The sequence below is a fragment of the Desmodus rotundus genome, chromosome 8 (genome assembly GCF_022682495.2).
Source record: "Desmodus rotundus isolate HL8 chromosome 8, HLdesRot8A.1, whole genome shotgun sequence".
NCBI classification, from domain to species: domain Eukaryota; kingdom Metazoa; phylum Chordata; class Mammalia; order Chiroptera; family Phyllostomidae; genus Desmodus; species Desmodus rotundus.
The window spans coordinates 65,256,272-65,276,380 of NC_071394.1; the positions used below are offsets into that span (position 1 = coordinate 65,256,272).

Below are 20,109 nucleotides of genomic sequence, written 5' to 3' on the forward strand. Positions count from 1 at the left end.
TTTGAAAATAGACTGAAGGGGAGCAAGTAGCAAAGCAGTTACTAGAGTATTCAAATAATCTAGAAAGAAATAGTGGTGGCTTAGACTAGGCTGGAAGATATGAATGGTCAGAATCTAGATACACTTTTAGAGTTGACAGGATTAGCAGACAGACCAGACCAGAAAGAGATGGGATACGAGAGGAGTCAAAGATGACTCCAAGAATTTTGACTCAAACAATTGAAAGAATGCTTTACCATTACTGGAGATAAAGAAGACTATGGGAAGAATAGATTTGGGGAGAAATTAGGTTTTATTTGTATATTTAGTTTCAGAACACTTATTAGACTTTTGTGGCAGCCAGCCTCAGAGAATGTAGGCAAAGATCCTTTCCTCTTGAATTTAGTTCTTTGTGGAATCCCTCCCACATTTAATCAACGATGGTCTGTTTGACCAACAGAATACTGCAAAGGTGATGGCCTGTGACTTCCAAGGCTACATCATACAAATCATTGAGTTTCTGCCTGGATCTCTTGGAGTTTTACTCTGGAGGAATCCAGTAGCCATGCCCTTAGGACATTATTTCAAGCAGCCCTATTGAGAGGCCACGTGGAGAGAAACTGAAGTCTCCCATCAACATAGAGTACCATTGCTACTTGTGAGTATACCACCTTGGAGGTAGATCCTTCAGCCCTGTGTGATGACTGCAACCCTGCCCAATACCTGACTGCAATGTCATGAAGGACATGAGAAGAATGGCCTGCTAAGCCACTCCTAAATCCCTGGACACAGGAACCATGAGAGATAATATGTGACTGTTAGTTTTAAGCCACAAAATTTGGTGTAATCCATTGATTTTATGAACATCTCATTCATTTTAACATCCATGAAAATCTCTACTAGTTGTTAAGTCCAATACATATTTGTTCTTTATTTCTTAAATGTTGTTATTCCTGATACATAATATGAATTCAGTAAGTGTTGAATAAGTGGAAAAGTGAACAAGAATGTAAGTAGAATAGAATTTAGACAATAGGTTGAACAGAAGGGATGAGCATACTGAACTATGCATTGAAATGAGATTGCTTATTGGGCACTAAAAGTACACAGCCATTTCCTTTTCCTTCCTCCTATTTTAGTGGAGAGAAAGATCATAATGGTTAGGTAGGAAAACTATGTATTCCAGAAATGTTGAAAATTACACTTAAATTAGTGGTGTGCCTGGCAACCTTCACTTAAATATCAAAGCACAATCAAGAGTGAAACAAAAGGTTGAACAAAACACTTCTTCTCCCTCCCCATTATGCTGCAATCACAAAGGCCTTGTTTCTGCTCCTGCAACTTGCAAGGTCTACTGGTGCTTTTGCCCCTGTATCATCCCACTGCCCTCAGAACTTTACATGACTGCCTCTATCTTATTTTTCAGGTCTCAAATCAAATATCGCCTCCTTAAACCTTCCCTGATCCTCAGCCCAAGTAAGCTCCCGTTACCCCAAAATCATCCTTATCACTTTCCCCATGGTAGTTATGGCTACTTAAAATCATCTCATTCACTTATAATAATTCACTTATTATTTGTCCTCCCTCTAGGATAAAAGCTTCTGTATATCCCCAGCTTATCACAAATCTAGAACAATGCCTGGTACATAGTAGGCATCCAGCACATTCTGGATCATCATGTGTCCTGATATGATTATTTAAACATGTCACAAACATATGTTGCCAATATAGTCTTTCCTATATGTCAGCTGGGCAACTGCTCAGCTTGCTGCCTGGCACCAAGGAATAGACAAGAGTCACACAAGGTAACTATGCTATTCACTCAGATTTTATTGCATGCAGGTTCACTCAAAATGGAACATTAACATACATGAATGTCCCACTCTAACAATCTAAGAGAAATACAACACACACACACACACACACACACACACAGAGCAATCAATGGGGCATAATGAGCCCAAGTCCCAGGGTCTCAGTCTGCAGGTCCGGCAAGGGAGTTGTCAATATCTTACAAGGAAGGGTTTCTGGAGCCAGGTTAGCAGTAGAACAGACAAGGTCCTCAACCCAGCAGGGCAGAGCCTCCGGCAGCTGATGCCAAGCACGGCATGGAGCAGTATGTTGCTGTGTAGAGCTCAGCTGTCTCAGCAGTGGTCTGGGGCCTGCCTCAATTATATCTTGAAAGTGGTATACTCCACCCTTCTGGGTCTCTTGATAAGTGTCCTGGCACCCCTGATGATAAGTGGGGAATTTCCCCCAGGAGTCTATCTATGGGTGGTCCTGGTCTGCAGACATGGCTGTTCTGGTCACATGTGCAGATATCTTAGGTGTGTCTCCTTGCCAAATGTGCCTAGCATGACTTAGGTAGTTTCCCTCCTGAACCAAAGTGTCATGGCTGACTGACAGCCATCTTAGTTGACATGAGAGACTCCATTTCCTTTTTTATACTTTATCCTATCTTGACTGTGTTTTCCCCCTCCCAATGCCATTTGATTGGTCCTGCTCTACACAAAACGTATTTAGTTTTCATTTTTTGGATTAAAAGTAGTTTTTAGTTAGAAAAGTCTATACCTCTTCATATATTTCATTTTCCATTTCTGTAATTTAAATAATTATCCTTTGCTCATTTTTCTATTTTTAAAAATCAATTTGTACTTCCTGACTCATGTGGCTCAGTTGATTGGGCACCATCCCACAAAGCAAAAGGTCACCAATTCAATTCTCAGTTAGGGCACATGCTTAGGTTGCAGTTCAGTCCATGGGCACACATGAGAGGCAACACGAGGATGTTTCTCTCTCACATGGATGTTTCTCTCCCTCCCTTCCCGTCTCTCTAAAAATAAATTTAAAAACTTTAAAAAATCAATTTATTCTTAAGATACTAACCCTTTGACTGTTAGAGATGGATGGCAAATATTTTTTCCAGTGTTTGCCAATTGATTTTGTCTGTTTTCCTTGGACACAAGTTCTGTATTTCCCACAGTTTGTTTTATCAGGTAGGGCCTTTGGGGTTAGTTTACTTAGAAATATGACTTTAGGCAAGTAGGCTGACACTTAGTGACCAAAACTCAGGTTTCTCAATCACATTTTTTCTTTTGTGAAGTGGGGATAATGGCAATGAATGTGTCACAAAATTGTGAGGATTAAATTTAATTAAGGATATAAAATGGCTCAGGCTGTGCACACTGAAAGTGCTCTGAGTAAGAATGGTTATTCTGATTCTTCCTGGTTCAGGTAGAAGTATAATTTTCATATAAATATTTTAATCCTCACTTGAGGATATGTTTATTGATTTTAGAGGGAAGGGAAGGGAAGGGAAGGAGTGGGAGAGATAAAGAGCAAGAGAGACATCAATGTGAGGGAAATATCCATCAGTTGTCTCCCGTCTGTGCCTCAAGCAGGGATCAAAAACAAAACCTAGGTATGTGCTCTGACAAGGAATCAAAGGGCAGCCTCCTAGTGTATGGGATGACGCTCCAACCAAATGAACAATCTCCCCAGGACTAATTTTCTCATATATTTCAATTGTTTTGTCCTTTAGGAATTAATTTTGGTGCACCAAATAACCTACTTCAACACCCAAAGTGAACCTGCGGTTCTGGGTGAGAAAGGTCTCCTGAAAACCTTGAAGAATCAGCCCACCAGCAGGAGCCTATTGGCCTGGGCCAGGGCTTGGCGGTTTGTGCTTCCCAGTGGGAGGGCCTGTGCCTTTGCCCCGCCCACCCCATCTCTACCCGCCTCTTTTGGCACAGTCGGCCCCACTGCTCCTCGGCTCCTCGTTTAGTTAGACCCCACCCCTCCCAAATCTGCGTCTTCGCCCCGCCCCCTACCCGATCGGCCCCGCCTACTTCCTCCGCCCGCTAGTCGGCCTCGCCCGGCTGGCCAGTCCTGTTGCGTCGTGGAGACTGCTGTAGGCCTGACTTTAGACTTGCTCCCTGGTGTTCGCTGCTGAGGCTGTAGGTGAGCGGGCTGCGGTGTGGTGGCTCGGGGGAGAAGGGCAGTCGGTCCGGCGTTAGGAGTGCGGGAGCATTGCAGCGGGAGGGACAACCAGAGAGGCGCGCCTACACCCAGCGCCAGGAGATGGGGCCTGCACCAGGCGGGGCGGAAGTGCTGGACCGGCCACTTGGCTGCTCAGCTACCGCGTGCTCCACCTCGATCCACTGTGTTTTCTGTGCGGTGGCCTCTGCACTGACTGTCAGACAGAGGGCATGCTGGGTCGGACGTGCGGTGGCGATTTCAGCAGACTCAGCACCGTGACAAGTGGTGTAAGCTTTAGCCCATTCGATACCTACATTCACCACTTAACGTGCAATTATTACTCCGTTTCAAGCTGGAGGAAGCTCAGAGTCGCCAATTTACCATTAGGGTTGAAATTAAGGTCTGTACGGTTTGACATCACAAGCTATGGGGCTTAGAGGTAAGAACATTACTCTTTGAAATAAACCGGGTACCGAGGTTTCAGATCTCTGCGAGGTTTATTAGCTGTGTGACCTTGGGCAGGTTAACCACTTAGGACTTATTTCTGCATTTGTAAAGCAAAACTCAAATACCCTATGTCAGTGTTGTTACGAAGACTAAATACGATGATATTTGTAATACAGCAAAGTGTGTGCCTTGTATATCCTACTCGTCACTAACGGGTCAGCACACTCCAGCCCTGGGCACAACAAGCCAGCTCAAAGAAAACTGGTGCAGGCCCAGCGCTCAGAGACAGGGACTTAGGCACATACAGAACAAGGCCCTGGCTGCTGTAACTCAGTGGATTGAGCGCAGGCCTGCAAACCAAAAGGTCACTGGTGTGATTCCCAGTCAGTGTACGTGCCTTGGTAGCCGGCCTGGTCATCAGTAGGGGGTAGGAGAGGCAACCACACATAAAGAAAGAAAGAAAGAACAGTTACAGCCACACTAGTATAGTCATTTGTGGTACCCAGGGCCACTTTCTTTTTGCCTTTGTGAGAATTTTTTTTTAAAGGCAGTTCCTTTTGGTTGATTAATTAGAAAAATACATTTCATTTTGGTTTGAAACAACTCAGATCATTCTTTGCTACTGGACACACTGAGGCTCTCTGGATAAGAGCAGGCCCACTCGTTGAGGATTTTTCTCAGATCTAGTGTCTAAAAAATGCAAAGGGACAAGAAATGTCAGAATGGGGACAAAAGAGGCCTTTGCCTTTTAAGGGCTGCTTAATGACTAGACACGTCTCCTAATTTTACCTATAACTGTGAATACTTTGTAGACAATGACTTTCATTCCCACATAGCATTAAGCAATCTAAGGATTATACATGTGCTCTCTACAACGCTGCCACTACTGTCCTGAACATTTCCTCCACGGTGTCTGTCCTGATAACCAATTCCTGCTGACCTCAGCGTCTATCAGTTCTTGGTTCTCTACCTTTAGACACAGCTGTACTTTTTTCTACTACTGTTAGAATTTTCTTTTTTAAAACTTTCTTCAGTCAGTAAATATTGTGCTAGAAAGTCAGCAAAACTAAGGTTAGCATTAGATGTAAAATATGATTAAATAACATTTTGACCTTCAAAAATTTGTAATGAGCCCTGGCTGGTGTAGCTCAGTGGGTTGAGTGCCGGCCTTCTAACCGAAGGCTCACCGGTTCAATTCCCAGGCAGGGCACATGCTTGGGTTGCAGGCCAGGTCCCTAGTAGGGGACACATGAGAGGCAACCACACATTGATGTTTCTCTCCCTCTCTTTTTCCCTCCCTTCACCTCTCTCTAAAAATAAGTAAATAAAATCTTAAAATTAAAAATAATTTGTAATGAGCCACCACTGCTCATGGAAAGCATGAACTTTTAGGTGGGTATCTAAGTGAGGACCAATGCCACTCTCAAGGATGAGGAGTCCAAATGTGGATATTCCTTTAATGTGCTCACTATTACCTTCACCCTGCAGGCTAGCTTCCTGCCTACTACTATTTTCCTTTTACCTCCTTACCTGTCTTGGAGTATTGCTAATCAGGTTAAAGTCCAAAGAAATCTGTAAGATACTTGCTGGGAAATTTGTTGAAACATTGGCTGAGAAGGAGGTTTAAATTAGCACCTAAAGTAAAGCATCATAGATTCTATTTAACTATATTACTTAAGTTTCTTACATGATTATCAAAAACAGACATTATGTATATATTTTGATAACATTCTGAAAAATGATTATACTGGCTTAAATGTATTTGAAGCCCTGACTGGGTGGCTCAGTTCTTTGGAGTGATCCCATACACCAGAAGGTCGTGAGTTTGATCCCCAGTCAGCGCACATACCTAGGATTCAGGTTCAATCTCTGGTCAGGGCACATACCTAGGTTTGTTGGTTTGATCCCTGGTTGGGGTGTTTTCAGGAGGCAACTGATCGATGTTTCTCTCTCTCTTTTCCACTCCTTTCTCTCTCTCTAGAGTCAATTAGCATGCCCTCGGGTGAGGATTAAAAAAATAATAAATATATTTGAGCAGCTTCCCAGTATGCAACCATAATTTTAAAAAGACATTAAAATTAGTCAATGTAATGATCAAAATTACCAATATAAGTTAGCTGGATAGCATATTAATACAGTTTCCCCATGAAAAATGGAAGGAAACACTACATATTCATTTTAGCAAATCATTTCAAAATGCCCTTTTACCAAGCGGATGTATTATGTCTGGTTCCTGTGAAAATTACCAAAGCAACAGTGTGGTTGTGCTATCCATTGTCATCAGGCCTCTTCAGTTTTCTGAGGTTAGTTTACCCTGTTACAGACTCAGGTGATAGACAGCAAATGTTAAAATACATCCCTGCAACTGTAAAGAGGAACTTGTCTGTCCACATTTTCTTCTCTAGGGGTTAGGAAGCAAAAATCAAAACAAGTATTTCCTGATTGTGTTGTCAAAAATAGGTTTATAAAATATCTAAAATTGCCCATGCCGCCTTCAGGACTCCTTGTTTGCCTTCCCTGCTTTATTTTTCTCTTTAGCACTTCCTACCACCTGCATTCACTGTAATTTTACTTACTGTCTCCCGGCAGTGTAACTGTGTGAGGGCAGGGATGTGTGTCTGTTTGGTTTCTTGTCCCCCCAGAACCTTAGCAGAATCTCTGGCACAATAGGCCATCTGTGAGAATGATACTGAGTGAATGAAGAGTACTAAGTACTATTCAGCTGTTCCTGATCAGGAAGTATGAAAGGGTTTACCGGAAAGATACAAACAGCTGAAATGGAGTGCTAAGCAACCATACAAGGAATGTTCTTGAAATCGGGAAATGTATAAACATCTCACAGTCCTTGCTCAACATAGACACTTTCAAGCCTTGAGAACAAAGTGATTGTTGATGTTGCAGCTTTGAACTGAGAGAATTTTCATATTTTTGTTCATCACGACTAGAGAGGAGAATGTAGTGACATGTGAAATGCCCATCTGGCCCAATGAAATAGATGAGCTCACTGAGAAGAGGAGGAAGCCAGGTGTTAGAATTACGCAAAGGTGGATAACAGGCGGCTGAGAAGTTCTGATTTCTGGTCCAACATCTGAGGTATTCCAGAAGGTAGGAAGTTCTTAAAATGCTGGGATAGGAATAAGGAGCCCAAGGGACTTCAGTCTCCGAGGTGAATGGGCCTCAACATGACATCCAGCCTGCCTGCAGCCCATCTGGCCAGCAGTTTTATAGAGGCTTTATAATTTAAAAATTTTTCGGCTGAAGAGCTGGAATTTTCTACTAGAAGATGCAGCTTTGATTTTTGTCAAGGCAGTTTTTTGGTAAAAGATGATTTACTTGGTATATGGGTAATGGTAATAAAGTGAGGCAATATTGAGATACTGTCATTGCATCTGACTTTTATTAACACCTCACTCAGTGCCCCTATGGTGAACTTTTTATTTGATAGGCTAGAAAATGTAATCATGAGATTTCTAAAATGTATATACTGTAGCCAAGGGATTAGAAAAGTAGTATAACCAGAAACAATGTTAAGTAAACTCTGTAGCCTGTTATGAATCAGACAGATCTATATATCTTAAGGGTTTTCCAGAGAAATCAAGGAAGGGGCCTTAGTTAATCTCTCACTTTGTAGCAAGCAATAAGGACAGGGTGAAACTGTACATACTTCTTAGTTTTAAAATCAAGAGTGATCAAGTGTCAACACTTTCGTAGTAACTCCTGCTTTCCCCATTCTGAATGTTCGGGTATCAGCAATAGTATTACTATTTAGATTTTATTCAGGATAACTCAAGTATCTGGAAATTTATTTTTTTGTGGTAGCCAGAAACTGATTCCTTTTGCTGCCCTGAGGGTTTAGTGATGAGTTACTATGTGCGTGGTAGGAAAACTTGCCTCCTTGTCCTGCTGTATGGACTCAAGGCACTGGGCCTGCGTTTCATTTGTCGATGAGCTTTATTTTTCCAAGTCATCACAGGATAGGGAGTTTAATAATAGTTTCAAGCAAAGGTACCTAATTAGTGGGAAAGTATCTGAATATAGGTATTTTTTCAGATATGGCTTTTTCAATAGTGGAAGGTGGAGGCTGACTTTGGAAAACCTTATCCTTTTCTTTCTGTTTTTCTTTTTGGTTCTTACAACTTTTCTGATATTTTTCTACTTTGTTGAAAAAATATTCTTACTCCTTTAGTGCCACTTTCTATACGTTTTGTATTCACTGTGATTAAATGAAAGTCATAGCACATTAACTTGAAGAGGCCTTAAAAGTTACCTAAAATGATGAAAACTCAGATTTAATAAATGAAACACAGACCTAGAGAAGTTCATCTAGAATCATGCTCTTCTAGAAGTTCATGGATCAAATATTCCACATTCTAAGGGCCTCCAGTACCTCTAGGGAGGAGGCACCTTCTTCCCTCCAGGACCTGTCCTCCCACTGTGGGCCCCTACTTCATGCTAGATGCTATTAGTGGCCTACCAGGCAGGGGAATGCAATGCTTGTCTCCTCTTCTTGGTGACACCTTCAGTCCCTTTACCTGACTGGGTGTCAGGGAGGAAAGTAACTCACCCTCAGCAATTGTTACCTCTTAAGGCCAGCCTCTGAGGGCTCCATCTATCCCCAGCCCTCTTCATTTCTTGACTGGAGAGGTCAATGACAGTCGTGCTAACTTTGGTATTTGTGACAAGTCTGGAGGACAATGTGAGCCATGCCTGTTTGCCAGATGCTCTTTGTAGAATAGTGGGTCCGTTGACCTTATGTACATTAGAACCATCTGAGGAGCTGAGGCTGGGTGGGCCCTAAATCAGTCACAGTAATCTCTGAGTGGAGAACTCTGGCATCAGTGGTTTTGAAAGCTCCCAGGTGCTTCCAGTGAGCAGCCAAGGTTGAGAACCACTCTTGTAAAATGGGCAGGGGTAGGGAAGACAGGGTGTATTTGGGGGTCTTTTATTCCCCAGGTTTGGGTTTTAGCAAAATTCTTTGAAAACAGAAAATATCTCATTTAGCATCTTGTTAAATAAACAAATAAAATATTAAGGTTGTAGTTTAATGTATTTTGTTTCATAGATAAATGCCACTTGGACTTTTTATGAATGGTAAAATATATAGGGAAGTGAAAAGACTATTAATATGTCTTATGTCATATAATAAATGAGCTTATGCCAGCAAGAGTTTGACTGAAGCAATATCAGTGACATCTGACTTGCTGGGAGGCACTTAGTCTTATTCCAGTCAATTCCCTCTTAGGTCCTGTCCTGACAGTTGTCCTGAGAGTTCTGCTTCTTCACTGGGAACGATGTGCTTCTTGAAGCACCATTTCAATGGCATCATTTCTCATCTCCTTGGTTTTCTCACAGCTCAAGAGATGGCTGCCCAGTGTGTGATGAAGGTGGAGCTGAATATTTCCTGTGACAATCTTCTGGATAAAGACATAGGGTCAAAGTCGGACCCGTTGTGTGTGTTATTTTTAAATACAAGCGGTCAGCAGTGGTATGAGGTAATATTAAATACTACAGGTGAAAAGCAAGCTGAATTGCTTTTTTGACAACATGTTTAAAAATGTTAAAAACCATAAAACCATCTCATCTATTAGTGCAGTGTTTGGGCAGGTTTGTCCTTGACTAGAATTTTTAACAAACATATGGGAACTTCCTTAGATGTCATGCCTATATTTAGTTGGACGTAGTACATAAAAATTTTAAAATGCAGGTTCACCTTTGACTTGAAGAAATGTTTTTGTTTTGGGGTTGTGTACAGGTTGAGCGCACAGAAAGGATTAAGAATTGCTTGAATCCCGTATTTTCCAAGACATTTATTATTGATTACTACTTTGAAGTGGTTCAGAAATTGAAATTTGGGATTTATGACATTGACAACAAAACAATCGAGCTGAGCGATGATGACTTCTTGGGAGAATGTGAATGTACCCTTGGACAAGTGAGTATAAGTCGCTGCTATAATATGTTGTGTCTAAATTTTTACTAAAGAATTAGACCTTTTAAAAAATTTTTAAATTTCCAGTTATGAAAAAAAATTCCATTACAGTTTACATTCAATATTATTTTGTATTAGTTTCAAGTATACAGCATAGTGGTTAGATAATCATATACCTTATAAAGTGTTCCCCAAATATTTCCAGTACCCATCTGACTTCATTTACTGTTATCATAATATTATTGACTATTTCTTATGCTGTACTTCACATCTCTGAAATATTTGTCCTTTTCATAAGTGCTCATTAGTTTAATTTTTAAAGTTGGAAACCATGTAATCACTTTAAAGACAATGCATACATTGCTATGGTGGGCTTCAGCATTATAGCATTTGTTACATTCCTAAGGGCAGGGACCATATGTGTTTGCATTTGGGGTGTTCATTCAACATTTCAGTAAATGAAACCACTGTCGTAGCTGCTGTGTGTGAGTCGTTATGTTTAGTCATAAATGCCATCACAGTGCCAGCAACTTCTCATGTTCTAACTGGCTTCACTGGTACCCAGGGCCCACACTGGGCCCTCCCTCACTAGCGCCTCACCTGCTGGGCTGCCTCGCTTTCAACCTAGAGTCTGTGGGACCCCGCTGAGCCTACTGGATGCTCTCTCCTGTCTCTTTCTGATCATTCACCTTGTTTATCATAGTTACATCTTTCTGGTACAGGACAGGTTTCATCACCGTAGGAGTGTGTCTGTGGGCTCACAGCCAGACTTCTAAGTAGAGGTAAGGAACATTTGTATAGAGTAAGAAAGGTTTCAGAGGAAGGAGTCTTTTTTCTTTAAGTTAGTGACAATTATTGCTCATGGTTGTCTTTTAAGAGTTCATTTTCCGCTTCTGGCCAAGATGGAGGCGGAGGTAGACTGTGCCTCCTCCCACAACCAAAAGAAGGACAACAATTTAAAAACAAAAAACAACCAGAACTGACAGAAAATCAAACTGTATGGAAGTCCGACAACCAAGGAGATAAAAAGAAATATTCATGCAGACCGGTAGGAGGGGCGGAGAGGACTCACGGCAAGGCGGTGGCTGGCGGACCCAGCGAGGTGGCGGATTGTGGAATGAGGCAGGCCAGGCTGCAGTGAGCAGACCCCACAAGGTGGTGGCTGGCAGACCCTGTGGCCCCACATTCACGCATAGATAAACCGGGAGGAACTGCGGGGAAGCGAAGCAGACCACACAACCCAGGGCTCCAGCGCAGGGGAAATAAAGCCTTAAAACACTGATTGAAAACACCGGTGGGGGTTGAGGCGGCAGCAGGAGAAACTCCCAGCCTCACAGGAGAGTTCACTGGAGAGACCCACAGGGGCCTAGAGTGTGCACAAGCCCACCCACTCGAAAATCAGCATCAGAGGGGCCCAATTTGATTATGGGTGGCTGAGGGAGTGACTGAAGTCAGGCAGAGAGTAGAGCAAGCACCATTGCTCCCTCTCGGCCCCTACCCCACATACAGCGTCACAGTGTCACAGCACAGTGACCAGCGTTACCCCGCCCAGGTGAACACCTAAGGCTCCGCCCCTTTGTGTAACAGGCCCGGGAAGACAAAAAAAAAAAAAAAATGGCCCAAATGAAAGAACAGATCAAAGCTCCAGAAATAATACAACTAAGCAACGAAGAGATAGCCAACCTATCAGATGCACAGTTCAAAACACTGGTAATCAGGAAGCTCACAGAATTGGTTGAATTTGGTCACAAATTAGATTCAAAAATTAAAGCTCTGCTAAGAGAAACAAAGGAAAATGTACAGGGAACCAATAGTGATGGGAAGGGAACTGGGATTCAAATCAATGGTGTGGACCAGAAGGAAGAAAGAAACATGCAACCAGAAAAGATTGAAGAAACAATTCAAAAAAATGAGGACAGGCCTAGGAACCTCCAGGACATCTTGAAACGTTCCAACATCCGAATTCTAGGGGTGCCAGAAGGAGAAGAGGAAGAACAAAAAATTGAAAACTTATTTGAACAAATAATGAAGGAGAACTTCCCTAATCTGGCAAAGGAAATAGACTTCCCGGAAGTCCAGGAAGCTCAGAGAGTCCCAAAGAAGCTGGACCCAAGGAGGAACACACCTAGGCACATCATAATTACATGACTCAAGATTAAGCAGAAGGAAAGAATCTTAGAAGCAGCAAGAGAAAAGGACACAGTTACCTACAAAGGAGTTCCCATAAGACTGTCAGCTGATTTCTCCAAAGAGACCTTACAGGCAAGAAGTATTCAAAGTCATGAAAGGCAAGGACCTACATCCAAGAATACTGTATCCAGCAAAGCTATCATTTAGAATGGAAGGGCAGATAAAGTGTTTCTCAGATAAGGTCAAGGTAAAGGAGTTCATCATCACCAAGCCCTTATTATATGAAATGTTAAAGGGATTTATCTAAAAAAAAAGAAGATAAAAAATATGAACAGTAAAAATGACAGCAAACTCACAGTTATTAACCACCACACCTAAAACAAAAACAAAAGCAAACTAAGCCAACAACTAGAACAGAAACAGAACCACAGAAATGGAGATCACATGGAGGGTTATCAACAGGGGAGTCAAGGGGGAGCAAGGGGGGAAAGGTACAGAGAATAAGTAGCATAAATGGTAGGTGGAAAATAGACAGGGGGAGGGTAAGAATAGTATAGGAAATGTAGAAGCCAAAGAACTTATATGACCCATGGACATGAACTCTAGGGGGGAAATGTGGGAGGGAGGGGGTGGACAGGATGGAGTGGAGTGAAAGGGTGGAAATGGGACAACTAATAGCATAATCAATAAATATATTATGAAAAAAAAGTTCATTTTCCAATGTTGAATTGTTTGGCAATCATGGCATTTCCTATATCTCAAGGACACAATGGAGCTGATCAGTTTTCAAAAACTTTGATGAATAGTACCAAAGGGAAGTTAAAGTACTTACTGTTTTTGGAAAAAAGTGAATATAGCTAAATTTAAAATGAATAGGAGAGATTATAGCTGATTGAGAGCCTAGTCTACTATATTAATCAAAATGCTGTTTTGTGGGGGGAGGGTTATACATTAAAGTTACATCAGTTAAAAAACTGAACCCCATTTGGTAAGAGTTCTGAGGCCTGGCCTGCCTTTTAGCAATAGGGGTGAAATATTTGTTTATTTTTTTTATTGACTTATTGTTTATTGTATTTTTTCCATTACCTTTTAGTCCCCTTATACCTCTCTCCCTTAACAATCATCACTCTGTTGTTCATATCCATGAGTCCTTTTTCCTTTTTTCTCAATCCTTCTACTCCCTCACCGTCTCCCCAGGAGCTGCATCCCGCTCTCCATCTATGAATCTGTCCCCATTTTCCTTGTTTGTTCAGTTTGTTCATTAGATTCCACATATGAGTGAAATCATCTGGTATTTGTCTTTCTCTGACTGGCTTATTTCACTTAGCATAATGTACTCCAGGTCCATCCGTACTGTTGCAAAGGGTAAGATTTTCTTTTTCATGGTCAAGTAGTACTCCATTGTATAAATGTGCTATAGTTGCTTTATCCACTCATCTTCTGATGGACTCTTGTGCTGCTTCCATATCCTGGCGATTGTAAATAAAGCTGCAGTGAACATAGGGCTGCTTATGTTCCTTTGAATTAGTGTTTTGGGTTCCTTTAGATATATTCCCAGAAGTGGGATTGCTGGGTCAAAAGACAGATCTATTTTTAATTTTTTTAGGTATCTATCTCCATACTGCTTTCCATAGTGGCTATACCAGTCTACATTCCCACCAACAGTGCAAAAGGGTTCCCCTTTCTCCACATCCTCCCCCGCACTCATTTGTTGATTTATTGGTGATGGCCATTCTGACAGGTGTGAAATAGTATATCATTGTGTTTTTAATTTGCATTTCTCTGATGTTTAGTGATGTTGAGCATCTTTTTATATGTCAATTGGCCATCTATATGTCCTCTTTGGAGGAGTATCTATTCAGGTCCTTTGTCCATTTTTCAATTGGGTTGTGTGTTTTTTTGGTGTTTAGTTTTGTAGGTACTTTATAAATTTTGGACAATAATACTTATCAGATGTATCAGTGTATATGTTCTCCCATTCTGTGGGTTGTCTTTTTATTTTGTTGATGATTTCCTTTGCTATGCAAATATTTTTAGTTTGATGTTGTCCAATTTGTTTATATTATCTATTGTTTCCCTTGCCTGGGGTGATATATTTGAAAAAATATTGCTGTGAGTAATTTCTGACATTTTGCTGCCTATGCTTTCGTCTAGGATTTTTATAATTTTAGGTCTAACATTTAAGTCTTTGGTCCATTTTGAATTTATTCTTGTGTGTGGTGTAAGAAGGTGGACTAGATTCATTTTTCTGATATATCCTTCCAATTTTCCGAACATCACTTATTGAATAAACTATCTTTAGCCCATTGTGTGTGTTTGCTTCTTCTGTTGAATATTAATTGACTATAAAGGTGTACATTTATTTCTGGGCTCTCTATTCTGTTCCATTTATCTATAGGTTTGTTTTTGTGCCAGTACCATGCTGTTTAGATTACTATGGCTTTATAATACTGTTTGATATTAGGTAGCATGATTCCTCCAATTTTGTTTTTTCTCAAGATTGCTGTTGCTATGTGGGGCCTTTCATGGTTCCATATAAATTTTTGAGTTATGTGTTCTAGTTCTGTGAAATACGTCACTTGAATCTTTTTTTTTGCTCATATGTTTTTTTATTTTTTTGATATATTTATTGATTATGCTATTACAGTTCTCCCATTTCTGCCCCTTCACTCAACTCCATCCTGCCCACCCCCTCCCTCCCACATTCCCCCCCTATAGTTCATGTCCATGGGTCATACTTATAAGTTCTTTGGCTTCTACATTTCCTACACTATTGTTACTCTCCCCCTGTCTATTTTCCACCTATCATTTATGCTACTTATTCTCTGTACCTTTTCCCCCTCTCTCCCCCTCCCAATCCCCTATTGATAACCCTCCATGTGATCTCCATTTCTGTGGTTCTGTTTCTGTTCTAGTTGTTGGCTTAGTTTGCTTTTGTTTTGGTTTTAGGTGTGGTTGTTTATAACTGTGAGTTTGCTGTCATTTTTACTGTTCATATTTTTGATCTTGTTTTTCTTAGATAAGTCCCTTTAACATTTCATATAATAATGGCTTGGTGATGATGAACTCCTTTAACTTGACCTTATCTGAGAAGCACTTTATCTGCCCTTTCATTCTAAGTGATAGCTTTGCTGGATACAGTAATCTTGGATGTAGGCCCTTGCCTTTCATGACTTGGAATACTTCTTGCCAGTCCCTTCTTGCCTGTAAGGTCTGTTTTGAGAAATCAGCTGACAGTCTTATGGGAACCCCTTTGTAGGTAACTGTGTCCTTTTCTCTTGCTGCTTCTAAGATTCTCTCCTTCTGTTTAATCTTGGGTAATGATTTTGAATCTTGATAGTAGTTGCATTGGATCTATGTATTTCTTGGGTAGTGTGGACATTTTAATGATGTTAACTCGTCCTATCCATGAACATGATGTGTGCTTCCCCTTATTTGTATCTTCTATTTTTTTCCTCAGTGTCTTATAATTTTCCAAGTACAGGTCTTTTTACATGCTTTATTAGGTTTTTTTTTTGAAGCAATTGTGAATGGGATTGCTTTCTAAATTTCCCTTTCTGTTATCAGACTTCCTTGTCTTGTTCCCGATCTTAAGGGGAACGCATGTAGTTTATGAAAGTTGAATATGACGGTGGCAGTGGGTTTGTACATATAGCCTTTACCATATTTAGGTATGTTCCCTCTAATCCTACTTTGCTGAGGGTTTTTATCAAAAATGCGTGCTGGATTTTATCAAGTGCTTTTTCTGCATCTATTGGTATGATCATATGGTTTTATCCTTCATTTAGTTTATGTGGTGAATCACATTTATTGATTTACATTCCCAGAATAAAACCCACTTGATCATGTTTTGATGAGGATTTTAGTGTCTATGTTCATCAGGGATATTGGCTTATAATTTTCTTTCTTTGTACTGTCTTTATCTGGTTTGGGCATTAGGATAATGCTGGCATTGTAAAAATTGTTTGGGAGCTTTCCCTCCTCTTGAATTTTATGAAATCATTTGAGAGAGAGTGGTGTTAGTTCTTCTTGAAATGTGTGATAAAAGTGACCTGTGAACCATCCAGTCTAGAGTTTTTGTTTTGGGGGAGTTTTTTTGATTACTGCTTTAATTTCACTAGGTGTAATCTGTCTATGCAGATTCTCTGATTTTTCTTGATTTAGTTTGGAAAGATTTTATCTTTCTAGGAATTTATTCAGTTTGTCCAGGTTGTCCTGTGTGTTGGCATATAGTTACTTATAATATTTTCTTACAATCCTTTGTATTTCTTTGGTGTCAGTTGTTATTTCTACTCTTTCATTTCTGATTTTATTTATTTGGGTCCTCTCTCTTTTTTCCTTGATGGTGTGGTTAAAGGTTTGTCAATTTTATTTATCTTTTCAAAGAAGCAGATCTTGGATTCATTGATCTTTTGTATTATTTTTTAGACTCTATTTCATTTATTTCTGCTCTGATCTTTGTTATTTCCTTTTTTTTTCTACTTCTTTTGGGCTTTGTTTGTTCTTTTTCAAGTTCCTTTCATGTGAATTTAGATTATTTATTTGAGCTTTTTCTTTTTTTTTTTTTTGATAGGCTTATAATGCTATGAATTTCCCTCTTACTGTTGCTTTCCCAATCCCACAGATTTTGGATTGTTGTGTCCTCATTTTTAATTCTTTCGAGTTATCTTTTGATTTCTTCCTTGATCTCACTGTTGATCCATTCATTCTTTAATAACATCCTAATTTGCTTCCATATCTTTGCGAGTTTTTCAGTGTTCTTCTTGTGATTGATTTCTAGTTTTATAGAATTGTGGTCAGAGAACATGCTTCATATGATTTCAATCTTCTTAAATTTATTGAGACTTGTTTTGTGTCCTTTCAGGTGGTCTATCTTAGAAAACATTCCATGTGCACTTGAAAAGTGTGTATATTCTGCTGCTTTGGGGTGAAATGCTCTGAAGGTACCAATTGAATCCATTTGATCTAGTGTGTCATTTAAGGCTGCTGTCTTGTTGATTTTATACCTGGAAAATCTATCCATTGAAGTCAATGGGGTGTTAAAATCCCCAGCTATGACTGTATTTCTGTCGATTTTTCCTTTATGTCCATTAAGATTTGCTTTACATATTTAGGTGCTCCTATGTTGGATGTGTGAATGTTTACTAGGGTTATATCCTCTTGCTGGATTGTTCCGTTTATCATTATGTAGTGTCCTGCTTTGTCTCTAAATGTAGTCTTGGTTTTAAAATCTATTTTGTCGAATATAAGTACAGCTACCCCAGCTTTTTTTCCCCTTACGTTTGCATAAAATATTTTTTCCATCCCTGTACTTTCATTCTGTGTGTATATCTTTTGGTCTGAAATGAGTCTCTTGGAGGCAGCATATTTGTGGATCTTTTTTTCTTATCCATTCAGCTACCTTATGTCATTATGTTGGAGCATTTAAGCCATTTACATTTAAGGTGATCATTCATAGATACTTCATATTTAGTGCTATTTTATCATTAGACTATTTCCATCTGTTTTTTTCTTTCTTTCTCTTTTTCTTCTTAAAACAAGCCCTTTAACCATTGTTTTAGTACTGGTTTGGTGTTAACAAACTCCTTCAGCTTTTTATAGTCTGGGAAGCTCCTTATTTCTCCTTCAATTTTATTTTCTTGCTGGGTTCAGTAGCCTTGGTTGTAGATCATAGCTTTTCATTACCTTGACTATTTCATGCCACTCCTTTATGGCCAGTCATATTTCTTTTGAGAATTCAAATGAGTCTAATTGGTGCTCCATTCTAGGTAACTACCTGTTTTTCTTTTGCAGCTTTTAGGGTTCTCTCCTTGTCTTTAAGCCTTGTCATTTTAATTATGATGTGTCTTGATGTAAGCCTCTTTGGGTCCAATGTGTTTGGAACTCTTTGAGTTTCCTGAACTTGTGTGTCTTTTTCCTTCACCAGATCAGGGAAGTTTTCAGTCATCATTTCTTCAAATAGGTTCTCAATCTCACTCTCTTCTCCTTTTGATATTCCCATGATATGGATGTTACTATGCTTCATGTTGTCTAAAATGTTTAAGTTTTCATCATTTTTCGAAATTCTTTTTTCTTTTTGCTACTCTGCCTGGGTCTGTTTTTTCTACCATGTCTTCCAAAATATTGATTCTGCCCTCTGCTTTATCTAACCTACTATTTATTCCTTCCAGTATATTATTTATTTCAGGTATTGCATTCTTTATTTCTGACTGGTCCTTTTTTATGGTTTCTGTGTCTTTTTTCATGCTATTCAGTATCCTCATAATCATTACTCTAAATCTATCTGATAAATTGTTTGCCTCCATTTCATCTAGTTTTTCTGGTGAATTTTCTTGTTCTTTCATTTGGGGTCTGTTTCTTTGTGTTCCCATTTTGGTGGCTTTGTATATTGTGTCTTAAACTGATCAGTGATACAGTCTCAAGCTCTAATTAGCAGTCTACTTAAACACCACAGGGTGGGGCAGGGTAATTCCTGTGGCCAGGGCTATTGCTTCCGCTCAGGCTGATGCCACTTGAAAGGGAGTGTTCCACTTGAGAAAAATGGCTTCTGCAGTATATAGAATGACTCAGTGTAGTGATCCTGACAGCTGTTCCTTCTATTCTCTCTCCAGAGCCACCAACCCCAGACTCTCCTCAGGTGTCTCTAATCCACTCTTCCCTCCCTCTGCCACAGCCCAGGGTACATGCTGCAAACTGAATTTTGTGCACTGGCCCTGTGAGAGGCTTTCTTTATCCTCATCCATCTCTTCCTGGCAGACAGAAAGCCTGCTGCTTTTCACAGCTGGATGTTACCTGGGTTCTTTTCAGGCTCTGGATGCTGTAGGTTGGAGAGCCCAACTTGGTGTTTAGATGTCACACTTCTCAGGGGGAACCTCTGGCTGCTGAAATATCCCCCTGGAATTTCTGCTGCCACCCGTGGCAGCCCTGCCAGCCCTCTCACGTCTCCTCCATTCTCTCTACCAGTCTCACTGTGGTGAAGTGATGTCTTCTGTCTGTCTGTGGTTGTAAGGCTTTTCTCCAACTTATGTTCAATTGGTTATTCAGGATAATTTTTCTACAACTTAGTTGTAATTCCAGCTTGGTCCTGGGAGGAGGTTAGTGTAGCTTCCATGTATTCCTCCACCATCTTGGAACTCTCCAGTTGGTTTTAAATGTCTCCAGTATTCTTCAAGCATGCCACAACTGGTGTAGCTCAGCGGGTTCGGCATTGTCCTGCAAACCAAAAGGTTGCTGGTTGAATTCACGTTCAGGGCTTTTGCCTGGGTTGCAGGCCAGGTCCCTGGTTGGGGCGTGTGAGAGACAACTGATCACTGTTTCTCTGGCATATCAATGTTTCTCTCCCGTTCTTTCTCCCTCCCTTTCCTTCTTTCTAAAAATAAATAAATAAGATTTTTAAATGTGTCCATGTATTTTTATAATCATTCCATCCTTACAGAATGGACTTAATAACTTTATACTCAAATTTTTTTTCAAAACCATTCAGTTTAAAATTTCATGAGATGAAGTGAAAAAGCTCTTTTTGTCACTCTCTTCTTTTAATAGATTGTTTCCAGTAAGAAGTTGACTCGACCACTGGCACTTAAAAATGGCAGACCTGCGGGTAAAGGCAGCATCACGGTAACAAGATATTGTCTTTTGTCTAAAAA

The 20,109-nt window shown here is 40.2% G+C and overlaps 1 protein-coding gene across 5 annotated transcripts in view; it reads left to right on the top strand.

The window, feature by feature from the left end:
* The first annotated feature begins 3,800 nt into the window (after positions 1-3,800).
* CPNE3 (copine 3) overlaps positions 3,801-20,109 on the top strand; it is a 73,613-nt gene continuing 57,304 nt past the window's right edge. For 2 of the 5 annotated variants that reach the window (XM_045186102.3, XM_024578255.3), the window contains exons 1-4: positions 3,801-3,939; positions 9,757-9,896; positions 10,157-10,336; positions 20,006-20,080. In XM_045186102.3, the coding sequence (XP_045042037.1) occupies positions 9,765-9,896; positions 10,157-10,336; positions 20,006-20,080 (387 nt within the window). In that variant the 5' untranslated portion in view covers positions 3,801-3,939; positions 9,757-9,764. Of the gene's footprint in view, positions 3,940-7,141; positions 7,510-9,756; positions 9,897-10,156; positions 10,337-20,005; positions 20,081-20,109 lie in introns of those variants that run through there. The other 3 variants (XM_024578256.3, XM_045186104.3, XM_053929538.1) reach the window with 3 other exon arrangements.